The 19,969-nt window shown below is 41.9% G+C and overlaps 1 protein-coding gene across 1 annotated transcript in view; it reads right to left on the bottom strand.

Annotated features, from left to right (window-relative positions):
• Palm2akap2 (PALM2 and AKAP2 fusion) overlaps positions 1–19,969 on the bottom strand; it is a 295,986-nt gene that overhangs the window by 117,967 nt on the left and 158,050 nt on the right. The window contains exon 7 of the mRNA XM_042695250.1: positions 6,448–6,533. Within this exon, the coding sequence (XP_042551184.1) occupies positions 6,448–6,533 (86 nt within the window). The remainder of the gene's footprint in view (positions 1–6,447; positions 6,534–19,969) is intronic.

Raw genomic sequence — 19,969 nt, 5'->3', positions numbered from 1 at the left:
TGAGATCCATTACTCTAAATAGACTTAAAGGCTTCCAAAAAAGAATCTCTGGCGAAAAATCTCTTTTGGTCAGGAAGCAAATTTAGTGTGATCTTTACAGGCACACACAATGCAGACAGGACTTCTGGTCCCCCATGTGTCCTTTTTTGTCCTGAGCCCCAGCCTGCCACAATCCTCAATGGCGTCATCAGTGAGCACAAAGGGCAAAAAAGGCTCTCAGCCCAATAGCTTTCTAAAGCAAAAGCCAAAGAAAGCTATAACCTGTGGCCTCCATTCACCACCAGCAGTCTAAATGCTTTTCCCCTTTTGTAATGGAGAGCATCTGCCCTTCCCAGAGAACAACTTCTTTCCCAGCAAGAAGTTTTACATGCAAGAAAAGCAACATCCTTGACTTGGAAAGGAGCCCTTTACAAACGTTTTACCTTCCAAAGCTTTAACCTGCCTCAAGGACACAGCCATGTTTGTTTGTTTGTTGCTACCATGAATTCTGTACCTGTAAATAAGAACACAAGGCTGGCCAGCGGCTGCTGGCTTACGTTTGAAATCCAAGTTACTCAGAAGGCTGAGATTTAAGGATAGTGGTTCAAAACTAGCAGAGGCAAGAAAGTTTGTAAGACTTGTGTCTCCAGCTAGCCGCCAAAGGGCTGAAAGTGAAGGTGTCGCTCAAGTAGTGGAGTGCCAGCCTTGAGTGGAAAATCTAAGGGACAGCGCCAGGACCTGAGTTCAAGCCCCAGTAGCAGTACACACACCCACACACAAAGAATATAAGGCTTCTTTCTGAAAGAATTTCTGTTGTACTAGTATGCATTGTGCTCCTCTTAGCAAACCCTTTGTTTTTAGTTTAATATGCAGAGGACAAAGGTTTAATATACAGAGAACAAAGGTCTAGATACATTTCAGCAATGCTGGCATTTGAGAAGCTATATGTTGTTCTTGAGGTTGAGTTATATGGTAAGAGATGGAAAATAATTTATATAAAATAATTTATCTAAGACATAAGAAATGACCTTGAAGCAAACAAAACAAAATAAAGAAACAAACAACAAACAAAAGCAAACAAAAAATACCTTTTGGTAAGAATTTAAGATACATCAACAGAAAGATGTTGGGGTGTGTTTGACCGTGCTTTTCTGTGTTCTATGTTCTTTTAGGCCAGATAACCTCTTCAGCTTCCACACACAGTGGGTCAAAAGGGCTGGTGGAAGTGAATTTCCTCAAACAGGAGCACCTGCTGGCAGTAAAAGGGCTTGCCTGTTCTCATTAATTTGACAAGAAAAGACAGTTTTTGTAAAACCAATTTACATTCTAGCAATCCAGAGTGGGGACTTCTCAATAGGAGTTCAGCTAAGACATTTTTCTTCATTAAGAGTAACTGGCTAGGCGCTGGTGGCTTATACCTGAAATCTTAGCAACTCAGGAGGCTGAAATCTGAGGACTGTGGTTCAAAGCCAGCCTAGGCAGGAAAGTCTGTGAGACTCTTATGTCCAATTAATCACCAGAAAACCAGAAGTGGAGCTGTGGTTCAAAGTATTAGACCACTAGTCTTGAGTGAAAAGAGCTTAGGGACTGTGCCTAAGCCTTGAGTTTAAGGCCCATGACTGACAAAAAAAAAAAAAAGAGTAACTGGCATATGACCGAACAGAGACCTTGAAAGAACTAACACCAATGGTCCCCAAATTATTCCATAAAGCAGAAAGCAAAAGATGACAAACGCTTCTATGAAGCCAGTATTATTACCCTGATACCAAAACTGGATTAGGTTAAGGACAGAGAAACAACAATAACAAATTTATAGATAAATTTCCTTGATGAAAATAGATGCAAATGTCCTCTAGAAAATACTAACTCAACAATACATTAAAAAGACTATATGTCATAACCAAATTGGTTTCATTCTATGGATGTTAAGATGGTTCAATATCCACAAACCAGAAAATGAATACAATACAAAAACAGAATCAGGAACAAATATCACACAATTATCTCAATACATCTTCAGCCAGGCTCAGAAAGACAATTATTGTAAATTTCTCTCATATGGGAGTCTAGATGAAGAAAAAGAGAAGAAGAGGATATGGATGTGAACGAGGGAAGGAAAGTGAGCTAGGGAAGAGAAAATAGAGTGAGGGGAGGTGATTATGATGGAAGCATATTCTAAGCATGTATGAAAATGTCATAATGAAACCCATTAAATCTTGTGAAAGTTAAAGGAGTCATAAACAAAAGAGTAAGTGGATCAATACAGAATGAGTACAGAAGTAAGATTATTATTGCTCTACCACTTGAGTTATGCCTCCAGTCTCTTTTGCTTTGGTTTTTAAATAGTATCTACCATTTTTGCCTAGGTTCTGCATGGACTATGATTATCCCATATACCCACATAAACGGCATGACAGGCATATTGTATTAGGCCCAAGTTTTTGTTGTTCAAGAGGGTGGATCTGTAACATTTTCTCCTAGGCTAACCTCAGAGACAGCACATGTCAATCTCCATGTCCCAAGTCATCAAGTATGAACCACCAGTGCCATATGGACAATCTTTTTAAAAAATCAGCATTTACTAATAAAATTTAGTTTTTCTATGTTTTAATATAGTGTTATTTTTAGTATGTAATGAACCCTACTGACTGTCAAAATGGATATTCTAAAGGAACCGAGTATGGTCTGAAATAGCAAGGTAAGTACAATTTTTCTTTTGCCAATTTTTACATTGTGTGTATGTGTGTGCGCACATGTGAACACATGCACGTATGTGTATGTGCGCTCTTCTTGAACTTTTTTTGCTCAAGTCCAGCACTCTAGTACTTGAAGTTGGTTAATTAGAAGAGTTTCATGGACTTTCCTGTCCTGGCTGGCTTTGAACTGCAGTCTCAGATCCTTAGCCTCCTAATTAGCTAGAATAACAGGGGTAAGCCACCAGTGCCCTGTTGATTTTTACATTTCTGAATGACTAATTTTTCATCAACTTCCATAATACATTCTATTTCTTTTTTTTGGGGGGGCGGTCCAGTCATGAGGCCTGAACTCTGGGCCTGGGCACTGTCCCTCAGCTATTCAGCTCAAGGTTAGCGCTCTACCACTTGAGCCACGGTGCCACTTCCAGCTTTTTTCTTTTTGCTTATGTGGTGCTGAGGAATCAAACCCAGGGCCTCATGCATCTCATGCATGCAAGGCAAGTGCTCTACCACTAAGCCACCTTCCCGCCCCAATATATTCTATTTCTTTGCATTATGGAGAAATAATTGTGTAATAATATGTGTAGAATTTATGTCCCTCAACTGAATAGGTATTAGCTTAATTTCTTTTTTTTTTTTTTTTTTTGGATCCAGTTGTGAGGCCTGAACTCTGGGCCTGGGCGCTGTACCTCAGCTCTTCAGCTCAAGGCTAGCGCTCTACCACTTGAGCCACAGTGCCACTTCTGGCTTTTTTCTTTTTGCTTATGTAGTGCTGAGGAATCGAACCCAGGGCCTCATGCATGCAAGGCAAGTGCACTACCACTGAGCCACCTTCCCAGCCCCTTAGCTTAATTTCTTAAGGACTTTCTAGATCTTATTAAATGAATTGTGATAAATTATTGTTTGTACTGAATTTGAAGGTAAAATGCTCTGACCTTTGTGTTCTGTTACTTTTTCAGTAAATTAGATATTGTTGTGAATTAAGATGAATAGTTTGAAATCCAATGAATCTCTAATCTAATTGCACTGTGCTTTTAATACATAAATGTAACAGTTAAAAAATAAAAGTAATACTATTGGGAATACTAAAGCATAAAAGGAAAATAAGATAAAGATGGTATTTAGATTTTAATGAATGTATTTGATTAAAATGGAAACCAAGTCATGACATTTCAAATTCAAGAAAATAACACAGAACCAAGCAGATAAAACTTGAAGGGTATAGCAGTGCACTAGTTGAATAAGGTCAAGACACTTCAGCATGCTAGCTCTGGATGGTTTGTTCCCCAGAAGAAAGGAAGTTCTGTGACCAGCAATTTCTTTAGAGGTCTAGTTGATATAGTCAGCCTGGGAAGAAAGGTCCATGAGATTCTTATCTCCAATTAATCAGCAAAAAGCCAGAAGTGGAGCTGTGACTCAAGTGGTATAATGCTAGCCTTGAGCACTAAAGCTAAGGGACCTGACTTCAAGCCCTAGTACTGGCACAAAAAGAAAGAAATCAAAAAGGAAGGAAGGAAGGAAGGAAGGAAAAAGCATGTGATCCTTAATCTCTGTAAATCCAAGGACAACCCCAATTGGTGCCAGTTGTATCTGATTTTAAGAATGAATAGGCAGGTTATGAAGTGACCCTAAAAACGGGACTTGGACAAGACTTGTTTTTGTAAGACTATTCCATTTGCCAAATCACATTTTACACATGTAAGAAATACTACAATAAAATCTTTTCTTTTGTACAAGTGCATCCTAATAAAAAGAAGAATTGAGTCAGGAGTCAGTGGCTGATACCTGTAATCCTAGCTACTCAGGAAGCTGAGATCTGAAAGTCCATGAGACTCTTACCTCCAATTAACCACCAAAAAGACAAAAGTAGTGGTTCAAGTGGTAGAATGTTAGCATTGAGCAAAAATGTTCAGAGAGGTCTGGGAAGGTGGCTCAGTGGTAGAGTGCTTGCCTTGCATTCATGAGGCCCTGGGTTCGATTCCTCAGCACCACATAAGCAGAAAAAGCTGGAAGTGGTGCTGTGGCTCAAGTGGTAGAGCACTAGCCTTGAGCTGAAGAACTGAGGGACAGTGCCCAGGCCCAGAGTTCAGGCACAATGACTGGCAAAAAAAAAAAAAAAAAAAATGTTCAGAGACACTGCCCAGGCCCTGAGTTCAAGCCCCAGGACCAGCACACACACACACACACACACACACACACACACACACACACACACACACACACACACACACACACACACACACACACACACACACACAGAATTGTTTTAAGTTTTAGAACAAGCTAAAGTTAACTATAGTCTTTTGGGTCATGTATTTGTCCATCCATAACCATATCTGTAGCTATAGTAACTTATTTCAAAAACCGCTTCTGAATATAATGGTGTTCCAAGACAGCAACTCTGGGGCTGGGAAAGTGGCTCAGTGGTAGAGCACTTGCCTTGCATGCATGAAGCCCTGGGTTCAATTCCTCAGCACCACATAAGCAAAAAGAAAAAAGCCGGAAGTAGCACTGTGGCTCAAGTGGTAGAGCGCTAGCTTTGAGCTGAAGAGGTGAGGGACAGCGCCCAGGCCCAGAATTCAGGCCCCACGACCGGACACAACCCCCCCCCTTCCACCCCCGCCAAAAAAAAAAAAAAAGACAGCAATTCTGTCAGATTTCACTTTTGGCATTATCCCCTCTGTCCAGCATGGCCCTAGACTCCATCCTTGTCATATAGCCAACACAGCACCAGCCCCTCATTGCGATTTCTATTACTGTCTTGTAAATTCTGCTAAACACAATTACCAGCAAATGACCTTGCAGAAAGCTTTGGACAGTTATTTAGATTAGTTGACTTTTTGTCCAATCATCTACTATCCTATTTTTCTTTCAATTTCACTATAGTGACGCTTGCTTGCTACCTTTACTTTTTATAACATAGCTCAAATATGTTCAGCCTTCACATTATAAGAAAGACTTGAACCAACTCATCTGATATAATATGTTGTGTAACTTCTAATAAATCTAGGCATGAAATATCTCCAGTAGAATCTCTATGTAAAAAGGAGCAACTTTTTTTTCCACCCAAAGCAACAGTGAATAGTGGCATGTATTCAAATTCTAGTCATTCAAGGAAAAATGTGAGAAAGCCCTTCCACCCCCAATCTTTGTCAACTAAAACAGTAAAATTCCAAGAAAGGAGAACAAATCTTTTGTGTCTAATCCAGTAGCAGAAATGAAGTGGTTGAGTCTCTAATAACATTCATTATAGATTCCTTAGTCTAGGCAATGATTACAAATTTCATGCATTTAATTTGAACAGTGATAATTTAGTTGCTTTCCCAATGACTCATTTTGCAAACCATTGGCCATTGGCGTGCTGGCTGGAATGGGCCATGCGCTTCCTTCCCGCTGATATCACTGGAAATCTTGAGTCCAGATCAAAGCCACTTGATGTGTCTCTGACCTTTCTTCACAATGCACAGTGGGGCCCGATTTCTCAGCTTAGAAATTCTGCTTTTGTTTCACTGACCCCACGGAGGTTACCACTTGCCAACAGCCTACACATAGATGTTCTCTGAAAACCCTACAATGAGCTCTTTGGAAAGGGGCTCTTAGATTCTAGTTTTCAAATGATTTCTTAATCTACTCCCAGGTTTCAGGAAATCCGTTGTGGGTTGCATCAGTGAAGAGAGAAAACCCAGGTGAGTGGAGGGGCAGTACTAGCTCTGGCCCCGGAGAAGCTCCTTGGAATCTGGAGATGCAGTGGGAGAACTGGCCTGTGCCTTACCTTGATAGTCATTTCTGGGTAGGATGTTTCCGTAGCTCCCAAGGTTGCTTCCTCCACCGTTAGCAGCATACTCTCCCACCCAGTTCCTGGAGAAAACAAAAAGCAAAAAAAGTCCATTTGAGCCAAATGGATATAGCTGACACAAAGGAGAATATAGCTGTCATTTTGTGGATTACAAATTCACATGATTTGTAAAGAAACCCATTTTGACCTATGGCTCCTAATCTGTCTGGTAGTTGATGTTGTCTAGGAAAGTTTGCTTTGTGAACTATGGTCAGTTAACTCTTCCTTTGTTTTCTGTGTTTTTTTTTTAACCTAATCTCTTACTGCAGGATCCATCAGGTATTTTATAGAGAATTCCAATCCAACCCAAACCCAGATTAGAAAAGGGGGCTCGAATGGATTCCTCCAACATGGAAGCCTGATACATTTGAGGCTTAAACTGAATCCAGAACACAGAAATATGTAATATCTGTCAGAGTACACAGTAGAAATAACCCAACACTGGTATGGTAGTACATGCCTGCACTCCCAGTACTTTGAGAGACCAAAGAAGGAAAATCTTTAATTCAAGGTTAGCCTGGGTTGCCTAGGGAGACCAGGGGAAAATATGTCTCAAATACCAGGAAGTAGAAACATGTTTTATTTTGGAGAGGGGCCAGTGGGGAGAAACCTGAATGGAGGGAGAAAGGGTGAGCAAATGTAGTCATTATATTCAATGCACACTTTGTAAAAACTGAACTATGTACATACTTGAGTATATGGATGGGAGGGGGAACGGGGAAAATGATGGAAGGGGTGACCTTGATCAAGATATATTGTACTCACAATCTGATTTATGGAATTGTAACTCTTTGTACAATTATTAATAAAAAAGTTTTAAACCTCATAAAAACAAATGATTCTAATTCTAGATTATTCTAATTCTCTTCTCAATTCCACATACATACTAGAAATAATGGAGTATTTATTTTGTGTGTGTGTATGTATATATTATCTACATGTGTGCTGGTACTGAGGCTTGAACGGATGGTGCTCTACCACTTGAGCCATACCTCTAGTCTGTCTTATTGCAGATGGAATCTTGTGGGCTATTCTGATTGGGCTATTTTTGAACCAAAATCCTCCAGATCTTGTCCTTCTGAACAGGTAGGCTTATAGGCATGAGCCACCAACATCTGACTCACTCTTTCTTTCCTTCTTTCTTTCTACCTTTCTTTCTTTCTTTTTTCCTTCATTCCTTCCTCCCTCCGTCCTTCTTCCCTCTCTCCCTTCCTGTCCCCCTCCTCCCTTGTGCTAAGGATCCAACCAAGAGGATTTCATATGCTAGGAAAGAACTCTACCACTGAGCTGCATGCTCAGTCCACACAAACTTATTTAATTTGTATATATAATTTCCTGTTTGGGAAATGAGTGTTCCTAACCAAAGCTGTCAAAAAGGTTTTCTTCAATAAGTTAAAACAATCTGCCATATTTGTTTACCTAATTAATTTCCTTAATAAGAAATTTTCCTTAAAGTAACTCAAGAACAATATTCATTCCAATTAGCCCAATTCAAAGATTTCAAGTGCTCCCATCATGTTAATTCATGATTGGCAAGCTTTGCTTGTAGTAGTAAATATGTTAGGCTTTAGTGCTATCTTCTCTGTTGTAATTTCTCAAGCTGCTATTACAGGGTGCAAGCAGCCATTAGACAAATTATAAACAAATGGGCATAGCTAGGATCCAATAAATAGTAGCCCATATTTATCCCATGAGGCATATTTTACCAGTCTCTGTGCTAAATTAACCAAATGAAGAACTGGGGACATAGCTTAGTGGTAAAGCCCATACTTAGCATGTGTGAGACCCTGTGCTTAGTAAAATAAGTAGAGAAACTAGGGATGTGTAAGATTACTATATCCAACATTTTCTAGCAAGAATCAACTGAATGATCAGATGGTAAAACACCAAAAATTATTGGAGTTTACATGATACCTTAAATAAATGAATAGGAAATTAAATACATTTTTATTATTTTAGTATTGCTCACATTCCTTTATTTTATATTATATGGATTCCCATTATATAGGCTATATGAACAATGGATTACTCAAGATCTATGGGCTGTAATTCATTTCAAAATACAATAGCTGTTGAATCTTACTGGATTGCTGAAATTGGGCCAGAAGAGTTTGGTGACATGCTTGCAATCCCTTCTTGCTTTTTGTCTTTTAAATGCTGGAGATCAAAACTATGTTCTTGCCACACACTGGAGGTGCACTGGAGGCTCATGTAATGGAGGCCTGTAATAGTAGCTACTCAGAAGGCTGAGATCTGAAGATCACAGTTTGAAGGCAGCCTGGGAAGTCCATAAGACTCATATTTCCAATTAATCACCAAAAGCCAAAAGTGAGGTATGGCTTAAGTTCTAGAGCACTAGACTTGAGCAAAGAAGCTCAGGGACAGTGCACAGACCCCGAGTTCAAGTTCTAGTACTGGCACACAGACAAAACAAAACCAGAGCCTTACATATGATAGGGAAATGCTCCACCACTGAGCTATATCTGTAATGGTTTTATCTTAACTGCAAATTTCTCAGGAAAAAAAAAAAAAACCCTTTACTGCCATATAGATTATTTCCCTACCATGTATTGCATTTCACAGACTAATTGTCACGCTTGAATTATTTCACTGTTGGTAGATTTGACTCAGAGACACAGATGTTGGGTGGTAGACAATTATGTGATGTGTAGTTCATGTAATAGTTCGCATTGTTGATCTGCCCACATTCACCTCCCTCCTCTCCTACTGTGAGAGAAAGCTCCTCCCAGGAGCTGATGTTTGTTTGCCTTTGGCCAATGAGGTACAAGAAGGCAGGACAAGCAAAGGCTTGCAATGGGCCTATCTGAGGCTTGTCCTCTTGCACTCCACTGTGGTGGGAGAGGGACATGTCCCAGGATGCAGACTTGGAGGGAACAGACTTGGAACCAAACCAAGTCTAGATCAGTCAATTCCAGCCCCACTTCATATACTTCACATTAAACAGGGCTGAGTTTGGAGATGATTTGTGAAGAAGCATTATTGTAACAATAGCTAATAGGAGCTAAAGCCAGATATAAGCAAAATTAGAAGTAAAACAATTTTAGATCAAGTACTTTTTTTTTCCCTCCCATGTTGCTATGTTGCTCAAGTTGGCGTTGTATTCTTGGGCTCAAACAATCCTCCTGCCTCAGCCTCACAGGTATCTGGGATACAGATGCACCCCACCATATCTCCTGGATCACCTAGTTTGTGTGTGTGTGCGCGTGCGCACGCACACACATGCACACATCAGTACTGGGGCCTAGGCTCTGTCTCTTGGCTTTTTTCTCAAGGTTTGTGAGCTATCCCTTTGAACTACAGCTCCATTTCTGGATTTTGGGTGATTAACTGGAGATAAGATTTTCAGAAACTCTTCTGCTGGGTCTGGCTTTAAATCTTGATCCTCAGATCTCAGCCTCCCCATTAGCTAGGATTACTAGTGTGAGCCAGGAGCACTAAGCTGGATCACCTCCTTTAAATCTGTGCAACTCTTTGTAGCATAAAAAAATTTCATTTATAGCCCGGTGTTGGTAGGATTGCAGTTCAAAGCCAACCTGGGCAGGAAAGCCCATGAGACTCTTATCTCCAATTAACCATCAGAAAACTGGAAGTGGCACTATGGCTCAAAGTGGTAAGGCACTAGCCCTGAGCACAAAAGCTCAGGGACAGCACCCAGGCCCTGAGTTTAAGCAAACCCCACAAACAACAACAACAAAAATTCATTTTCAAGAATTGATTTTTAGCTATATGTATTATTTTATTTTGGGAAGTATTTTTGTATGTGCTTGTCCTTGGGCTTGAACTCAAGGCCTGGGTGCTGCCCCTGAGCTTTCGTGCTCAAGGATAGTGTTCTACCATTTGGAATCACAGATCCATTTCCAGAGTTTTGATTAGATTCTTCCTGTCCAGGTTGGCTTTGAACTGAGATCCTCAGATTTCAGCCTCCTGAGTAGCTAGGATTACGGGCATGAGCCCCCAGCACCTGCTGTTTTGGGAAATATTTTTTGTTTGTTAGTCTTTTCTTTCATAAATGCTCTATGAACATAAGAATGAGATACGAGACAAACATGTTAGTATTCTTAAAATTTTAGCCTGAAACCAATAAAACAATCCAAATTAGTCTATTGTTTTCTGGCAAGAGTAAAAGAAAACAGACATGATATTTTCATTAAAAAATGTTACTAATCATGAGCTGGGTTTAAAGGTTGGTGGTAGAGTCCCTAGAAACACTACTACTTGTTACTCAGTATGTAAGAAATCACACCAAACCTTCAGGAAAACAAACAAACAACCTCTCCCCCAACCTCCTCTTCCTCCTTTCCCTTCTTTCCTTTCTTCTTCATGCTGGCCCTGAACTCAGGGCCTAACCACGTCCCTAAGCTTTTGTGCACAAGACTAGCACTCTACCACTTGAGCCAAAGTTGCATTTTCAACTTTTTGGTATATTTTTTACTGGACATAAGAGTCCCACAACCTTTTCAACAGAGCTAGCATTGAACTTCAATCCTCATATCTGTTCCTGTGTAGCTAGGATTGTAGGCATAAGCCACTGGTGCCTGGTGAGACTTGTCTTCTTATAGCAGCAATATAAATACTTCATTAGAGATTACTTTAGATAGATCTCTTAGACATAAATCAATTGCCATGAATTTTTAAAAATTGCTTTTGATACATCCCACCTAGCTTGCTTGCTTGCTCTTTCTTTCTTTCTTTGTTTCCTTTCTCTTTATTTTTTCCTTTTTTTCTTTCTTTCATTCTTGACTTTCTTTCTTGCCTTCCTTTCTTTCTTTCTCCCTTCCTTCCTTCCTTCCTTTCTTTCATTCTTGACTTTCTTTCTTGCCTTCCTTTCTTTCTTTCTCCCTTCTTTTCTTCCTTCCTTTCTTTCATTCTTGACTTTCTTTCTTGCCTTCCTTTCTTTCTTTCTCCCTTCCTTCCTTCGTTCCTTCCTTCCTTCGTTCCTTCCTTTCTTTTTCTTTTTTCCTTCCTTTTTGTGCTGGCTCTGGGGCTTTAACTTAGGGCCTAGGCACTGTTCTCGAGCTTCTCTTGTTCAAGGCTAGTAGTGCTCTACCACTTGAGCCACAGCACCACTTCTGGATTTTCTGAGTAGTTTATTGGAGATAAGAGTCTCACAGACTTTCCTATCCAGGCTGGTTTAAAACTGTGATACTCAGATCTCAGTCTCCTGAGGAGGTGCTGGTTAGGAGAGAAATGAAAAGGGCCTGGTGCTGGTGGCTCACCCCTATAATCTTAGCAACTCAGGAGGTTAAGATCTGAGAATTGCAGTTCAAAGCTAGGCCACACAGGAAAGTCATTGAAACTTATCCCCAACTAACCACCAAAAAGTCAGAGGTGGTAGATGAATTCCAGCCTTGAATGAAAAAGTTGAGACAGTACTCAGATGGTAAGTTTAAGCCCCAGTACTGGCAGACAACCAACCAATCAAGCAGACTTTTAAAAAGTGATTCATGGGACAAGCCTCAAGTTAGACTGGCAATCGCCTCGGCTGACTACTGCAGTCCTCTTGACTTTCCTCTGTGGTCCCATGATGGTGACAGCAGTTCCATGTGTCCTGAAAATGTCTATAAGCAGAGAAGGGAGAACTCTTCCCATTCTCCCCTTGCCATACATGTTTTTCTTTTGTTGTTGTCTGTTTTGTTTTGAGCAGGGTTTGGCTATGCAGTCCAGGCTGGCCTCCACTCATGATCCTTCTACCTCTCAGTCCCTCGAATGCTGGGATTAAAGGCATGTACCACCATTCCTGGTTATCCCCTTAGGACTTTCTAAAAGAAGCCTTTCCCCAAAGAACCTTCAACAGCTCACTCAAGCAGACTCTCAAAAATTCAACATAAGTCTATGTTCACAAGGCTATATCTATAGGTCAATATAAGTCTATACCTACCAATCATGGAAAAAGGGAATAGACTTATAAACACTGTTTGGGAATTATCTGAGATTTACCAGCTGGGCTGGGGAGAGTTTCAGTTTTCCCTGAGCACATGACCACTAGAGGATGAATGAAGGAACAAAATAGTCTCTTGGCCAGCAAGAAAGAGGATGAATGGATCAAGAAAATGTAGTATATATATTCAATGGAATTCTATGCCTCCATCAGAAAGAATGACACTGCTCCATTTGTTAGGAAATGGAAAGACTTGGAAAAAATTATAGTAAGTGAAATAAGTCAGACCCAAAGAAACATAGGTCCCATGGTTTCCCTTATATGCAATAACTAGTATATGTCTAGGATAATCTTACTAGACAAACAGAAAAGGTCAAAAGCTATGTACCTATGATCATATAAGATGATGCTAAGTGAAATGAACCCCAAGATAGGGACACAAGAGGTTTTATCTTTCTTGCTGTTGTTTTTAATGTACTATGTGATTTTTTTTGTTTCTTTTGTATGTTCTTCTCCCTATGGTATAACCCATGTTGTCACTGTATTTGATTCTAGTGCCCTGCATTGCGTATATACATTTTTCTAATTTGGGGAAGGGAAGGGAAATAACAAAATGCTGAAACAAGGATACAGGTTGACCCATCGTAACAATGAGATATACAAGACACTATGTTGAAAGTGAATTTTACAACTTCAGAGTGGGGGGAGGGAGGAGTTGGGGAGGTAGAGAGCAAAGGGATAATAGGGGAAAAACAAAGGAGGGCTAACAGTGCTCCATAGGAAATGGACTCATTACCCTACTCATGGAACTGTAACCTCTCTGTACAGTATCTTAAAATAAAAAAATATTAAAAAAAAAAAAAAAAAAAAGAAGAGCGGCAGGTACTGGTGGCTAAGGCCTGTAATTCTAGCTACTCAGGAGGCTGAGATCTGAGGATTGCAGTTCAAAGCCAGCTCTAGTAGGAAAGCCCATGAGACTTATTGCCAATTAACCACCAGAAAACCAGAAGTGGAGTTGTGGCTCAAAGTGGTAGAAAACTAGCCTTGAGCAAAAATGCTTAGGGACAGCGCCAAGCCCTGATTCCCCTCCCCCCCCCCCCCCCCACAAAAAAATATGGGGAGAGGTGACTATCACCAATTTAGCAACTCTAGGGTCTCTCATACATGGATTGAAATGTCAGGCAGAATGGCTTTTTCAATTCCTATTTTTCCCATTAATTTTGTTAAGAACACATACGTGACCCCATTACCTGATGAATCAACCTTCCAGGCCAGTGCCTCCAAGGTGGTATCTTAGCTCAGTCCCACTGTGACATCTCCACCCTCACCCTCACTGGAACCCACTGGTCCCACTATGGGGACACTCATTAGGGCCTGAGTGTGTCTGACAGTGTGTGCTGATCAAGACTGCCTCAGTAGGCCCTTGGCCAATGGCTGAGCATGACCCAAATCTAGTCTCAACCAAGTGTCTGTTTAATGAGCAGTTTGACACAAAACAGGTTTAGAGTACAGGAATGTGGCAGTGCTGAAAGAGGAGGAATGTGAAAAAGAGGAGGAGAAGGTAAGGAAAACACAGTCCTTGGGCTCAGTTGGTTCACTCTGGCTGAAGAAACAACAGACAGTAGTTGGTCCTGAGCTCTAGGGCCAGGCAAGGGATTCCAACATGGGAATCACACAGAGAGGTAGTCACAGATACAAAACAAGGTAGGTGGTAAGAACCTGAGTGCTTTAGAGATAGGGCTGTTGGTTCACCAGTCACAACCCTTAGGCCTCACTCGCTGAGTCAGCATGGTGGCATTCAGCTCATGGTGATGAGTCACTAAATATTTCCCAAGTTGAACAGTAGTAGAGGGGGCTCCAAGGCTGCCTAAGTGACTTCTTCACCAAAATAGACGTGTCTTCAAGGGCTCTCCATCACCTTTCCATTTTCACAACACTCACTGCCTTACAAGGTCATACAGGAGGCAGCTGACTGGAGTCTGTGTGTGTGTGTGTGTGTGTGTGTGTGTGTGTGTTTGTACATGCCCCATTACTGATATTTGAACTCAGGGCCTCTCACTTTTGTTTGGCTTCTTTGCTCAAGCCTGGTGTTCTACGACTTGAGCCACACCTCTACTTCTGGCTTTTTCATGGCAAACTGGAGATAACAGTCTCATGGATTTTTCTGCCTGGTCTGGCTTCAAAACTTGATCCTCAGATCTCAGCCTTCTCAGTAGCTAAGATGACAGGCATATGCCACCAGTACCCACTGAACAGTCTTAAGAAATTTAAAGGCATAAACAATGTAGAGAATAAAGATGCACCATAATGACCCATGAAATGAGGTTGTAGAAAAAAACAAGAGGATATGGTGGAGGGCTCTCAACTGTTAAGAGTATATGGCTTTCTGGAACTTTCTGGAAGGCTTCTCAAAAGGCTTTAATTTTCTATCCATCCTGGTTATTTTTTTTTTTTTTTTTTTTGGGTCCGGTCATGGGGCCTGAACTCTGGGCCTGGGCGCTGTCCCTCAGCTCTTCAGCTCAAGGCTAGTGCTCTAGCTCCACTTGAGCCATAGTGCTATTTCCGGCTTTTTTCTTATTGCTTATGTGGTGCTGGGGAATCGAACCCAGGGCCTCAGGCATGCAAGGCAAGCACTCTACCACTGAGCCACCTTCCCAGCCCCTCCATCCTGGTTATTTTCTTCTTCACACTCCTGTCTTAACCCATAGCCATGGATCTCCTGGAAACGTGAGAGGCTGGCCTTTTGTGTTTCAGCAAGAGAAGTGTGCCTCTGAGGTGGAAATGCAGTTTTTCAAGGTCTCACAGGCAGTAGATGCTAGGCCCAGACAGAGAGACAAGAATGCCTATGTCTCCTACTCCAAGCTTCTTCCTGGGGCACAAACTATAATCAACTCCATCTTACATACAGAAGATTGGTGCACTGTGAACTCATTTTGCTTGATCACAGAAAAAAGTATGGAGATGAAATCTGGGTCCCACTGTTACCTTTTTTCCCTCACCCAAGTCTCTCTCGGCACAGAATTAAGACTAGGCCAATTTGTCTCTTCCTTTTAATTGCCTTTGGTTCAAACTAACTGTGGGTTTCCACTTTATTCTTGGAAGAATTCTCAGCAGGGTGGTTACTAAAACCTAGCGGAACTTCAGAACAATGATTTGCCTTTAAACACTTGCCTTTGGGAAACTCCACCCAGGATAAGCTGATGGGGCCTGCTTCCTCTGGATGGGAAACACAGCCCTGGAGCTTGGAGAAATAGGACAGGATGTCACCCTGCCCCAATCTACCCTCCTCCAGGTAGTGGCTCATCTTGGGCCCCAGCCCAGCTTTCTCTTGCTTGGGTCAGGCCCTGGAGCCTCTGGAAGCAATGACGGCAGGCCCATTTCCTCCTCCCTTGGCTCATCTCTCTGAGAAGTCCTTTGGAAAGAGAAAGGTCCACCTTCTGGATGACAGTTGTTATTGGACCCTATCTTCTACTTGTACCTCCTTGAGTCTGAGGAGGAGATGTTCAGGGATTTTAAAGATGCCTTCAAACAAGCCCAATGTCTTGTCAAGTGTGGTCTCATGTCTTCACCTCACTGCTCTCTGCAAATGTAGCTGCAGTAATTTCACCAACTACAGTCAAACACCACTCAGGTCACCAATACTGCAGGTCAAGGACTCTGCCTTTATGGGCATTTTATCTACCTAATGGGGCAGGTACCATATTATCCCCACTTCATAGATGAGAAAACCGAGTCTTAAAAAAGATGAAACCACTGTGCAAGCAAGTGAGGGAACCAGTATTTAAAGCCAAGCACTTTGAACTCATAGGCTATTGGCCTAACCATTGCACATTACATCTTTCTTCGTTTTTACAGGAGGAAAGGAAGCTTAAAGACACATTGAAAAAAAAAAAAAGACTGAGGTTCTCATTCAAGTTGACATCTGAGATGACAGCATTCAGGTCAAAGAAAGTGTTTTTGCTTTTTGCTTTTAAAGAATTATATCAGAATTTCTTTTTTTTTGGGGGGGGGGTCCGGTCGTGGGGCCTGAACTCTGGGCCTGGGCGCTGTCTCTCAGCTCTTCAGCTCAAGGCTAGCACTCTACCACTTGAGCCACAACGCCACTTCCAGCTTTTTTCTTTTTGCCTATATGGTGCTGAGGAATTGAACCCAGGGCCTCATGCATGTAAGACAAGCACTCTACCACTGAGCCACCTTCCCAGCCCCAGATATCAGAATTTCTTTTCTTTTTTTTTTTTTTTTTTTGGATCTGGTTGTGGGGCCTGCACTCTGGGCCTCGGCTCTGTCCCTCAGCTCTTCAGCTCAAGGCTAGTGCTCTACCACTTGAGCCATAGCACCACTTCCGGCTTTTTTCTTTTTGCTTATGTGGTGCTGAGGAGTCGAACCCAGGGCCTCATGCATGCAAGGCAAGCGCTCTACCTCTGAGCCACCTCCCAGCCCCTCAGAATTTCTTGAGTAACTGCTCTTGGCAAATAATTTGATATGTACATTAAACAAAACCAAAAGGTCCATCACTGTGACCGGCAATTTAGTATCAAAAGACAGAGAAACAAGTACACAGTTAAATTACTTGTTAAGTGCTAAAATGGAGAAAAATACAAAAAAGAATTCCTCAGAAAGGCCTTGGTCAAGAGAGCAGAAAAAGATCCTGGTGCTTTTTAAAGTGAGATTTCTATGGCTCTTGTAGTTCAAAGTAATTTTCAAACTGGTTTGTTTTAGCTAGTTTGAGCCCGTCTTTATAAGTTAAAACTCTGCAAGGTACTATTTAGGCTACTTATAGCAAATGCTAAGGACTGTTCCTGAACAGGGACCTGGCTCAGCTGTGAGAAAATAAACAACTTAAAATCTGATTTTTAAGCCAGGCACTGGGTGGTTCACACCTATAATCTTAGCTACTTAGGAGGCTGAAATCTGAGGATCACCGTTCAAAGCCAGCCAAGGCAAGAAAGCCCATGAGACTCTTATCTCCAATAAACAACTCAGAAAAAGCTGGAAATGGAACTGTGGCTTAAGTGGTAGAGTGCTATCCTTGAGCAACAGAAGTTCATGGACAGCACCTAGAACCTGAGTTCAAGCCCCAAGACCAGCACACACACACACACACACACACACACACACACACACACACACACACACACAATCTTAATTTCTTGAAAATTCTTTTGCAGCTTTTACTAGTCAGTGGTTCCAATAAAGTGTCCCCACCCCTTCTCCCTCAATTTCCCACTTACTCTAGTTGCTACTTTGGCCAGCCTGATTTTACTAGGTTGGAACAGGAATAGATATTTAGTCCCTAAAAATAAAATATAATTTAAAACACAACCCCAAGCCACTGTCTTGGATCTGGAGAAGATGCATGACCAATAAATGACAAAAGCTGCAATGCATTTGGTGCCTGGAATATTCATAGGGATCTAAACTCTTTTTCTCTTTCTTTCTTTCTTTCTTTCTTTCTTTCTTTCTTTCTTTCTTTCTTTCTTTCCTTCCTTCCTTCCTTCCTTCCTTCCTTCTTTCTTTCTTTCTTTGTTTCTTTCTTTTTTCTTGTAGGTTGTGGGGCTTAAGCTCTGGGCTTGGGCACTGTTCCTGAGCTCTTCACTTCAAGGTGAGCACTCTACCGCTTGAGCCATAGCACCACTTCTGGTTTTTCTGGTAGTTAATTGGAGATCAGAGTCTCAGGGACTTTCCTGCCTGGGCTGGCTTTGAACTGTGATGCTCAGATCTTAGCCTCCTGAATAGCTAAGGATTACAGGCTTGAGCCACTGGTGCCTGGCAGGATCTGAACTCTCGGAAAGGTCAACTATCCAGTTGGTGTGCCTTGAGTCGAGGCACAATGAACAATTGAGCCCTTGCAGACAAGTAAGAAGCTGGCTCTAAGGGCCTTTCCCACCCAACCCTCTCTCCATCCCCATGCAACTGCATGTGTTCTGGTCTCTGAAGTCCTTCCACTCAGGTCTGACTTCCAGAAATGCAGCTGTGGAACACCCCTCTACATTTCAACCACATATCTTGTGTTTTTGTTGTGCAGCAGACATCTGGGAGACTCAGATGCAAAGACCCGGTCCCAGCCTACAGGGAGCTGGCAGACTGTGTTGGAGGCAGATTTCTCCCTTGGCAATCCAATTTCCAGCACTGCTCTGTCCTTCTCCTTCCTCCCTGTGCAAACATCCCTGAATGGGTGGCTAGGATGTCACATTTCCGCCCCAAGTTCTGGGTGTCCTGCCAGAGCTTCCTCTCCTGCTTTTAGGTCAGAAATACTGTGGTCGTGACTATTGATACCACCCTAACATTCAGATAACATACTAGATCAAGTAGAAACATATAGAAAAGAATCTTCTGGAGAGTTCAGAGGAGTCCAGCTTGTAGCCACACTGTGATAGGTTGTCATGGCAGCTGTAACAAATGAATACACCTGGGTACCACTCTGTCCAGGCATAATATGGGAGGGCTCCCGACTCATAGTTGATGATGATGGGCAGAGATCAACTTAACAGAACTAGGGCTGCAGCAGATCTCCGGATCAGAGACTCCCATCCGGGTCAAATAGTGAAGGAGGCCTGAAGCGAAGCCTGAAGCAAGAGTAACACCAAGAGAGGCTGGGTGTAAAGACTGGGATCCAGCTTACAAAATCTGTGGGTAGAGGTGACAGAGGACAAAAACAATACAGAGTTTTAAGACCACTGATGGAGAGGACTGGGAAGCAGCAGAGGCAGCCAAAGCCCACGGCAGGGATGTAACTGCTCTTAGCAGGCTGCGTGGACAAGGAAGGGAGTGATTTGTTTATAGAGTTTGAGTCTGAGCTGCCATGAGGTTGAATGTGCTAAAGGCAGAAGAATAAAAGTTAAATATTGAGAGACTATTTTATTTTATAACCTGGTATTGTTTTCAATTCCTAGGTTCTTATGTGATTGGAAACAGACAAGTCCTGCAGGGGGGAGAGGGGTTTCCAGGTTAAAATCATTTTGGGAATCAGGCTCAGCTCTCTGCAGAGGCTAGAGCTAAAAAAACACAGACACTGTCAGACTAGACGTTGGCTGATTCATAACTTAGCATCCGAGTATTTACATCTCCAAGTCTTCCTTCATTGCCATGTGCATATTCATCTATCTTTTTTCCTGGATACACATGCAACATTTTAAAGCAGTCACTACTCACAAGTGACAAGAGCTAACACTGCGATCTGATAGATGGAGGAAAATTATTAAAGTGACTTCCTTCACTGCTCTAAGAACTTAACTGTGTCTGGTTCTGTTTCTCTTCCTTCCATGCTCTTTAAAAAAGAACTGAGACTTTAAAAGCCAGCCAAGTGGCTAGGCTTTTATAATACAAACTTGGAAGAGTAAATAAGAAGGAAGAGGCTGAGAGGCAGGAGAAAAGAGGCTGAGAGGCAGGAGAAAAGGGGAAGGGTACAACTACTTAGTTTGAGAGACAGAAACAGAGAAAGAGGAGAGGAGCTAGAGGGGATAGTTGTATTGGTCTTTGACTCCCCTTTATTCTGTTAATAGCATCCCAATTTCCCTTTGAGAAGCAGGCTTCTTCCTTTCTGGCCCATGCCAGAGTCAC

This window comes from Dipodomys spectabilis, unplaced genomic scaffold, assembly GCF_019054845.1.
Source record: "Dipodomys spectabilis isolate Male_0828 unplaced genomic scaffold, ASM1905484v1 ptg000006l, whole genome shotgun sequence".
Lineage (NCBI taxonomy): Eukaryota > Metazoa > Chordata > Mammalia > Rodentia > Heteromyidae > Dipodomys > Dipodomys spectabilis.
The sequence above is the reverse complement of the archived record's forward strand: the minus strand, read 5'-3'. Positions and strand labels throughout refer to the sequence as shown.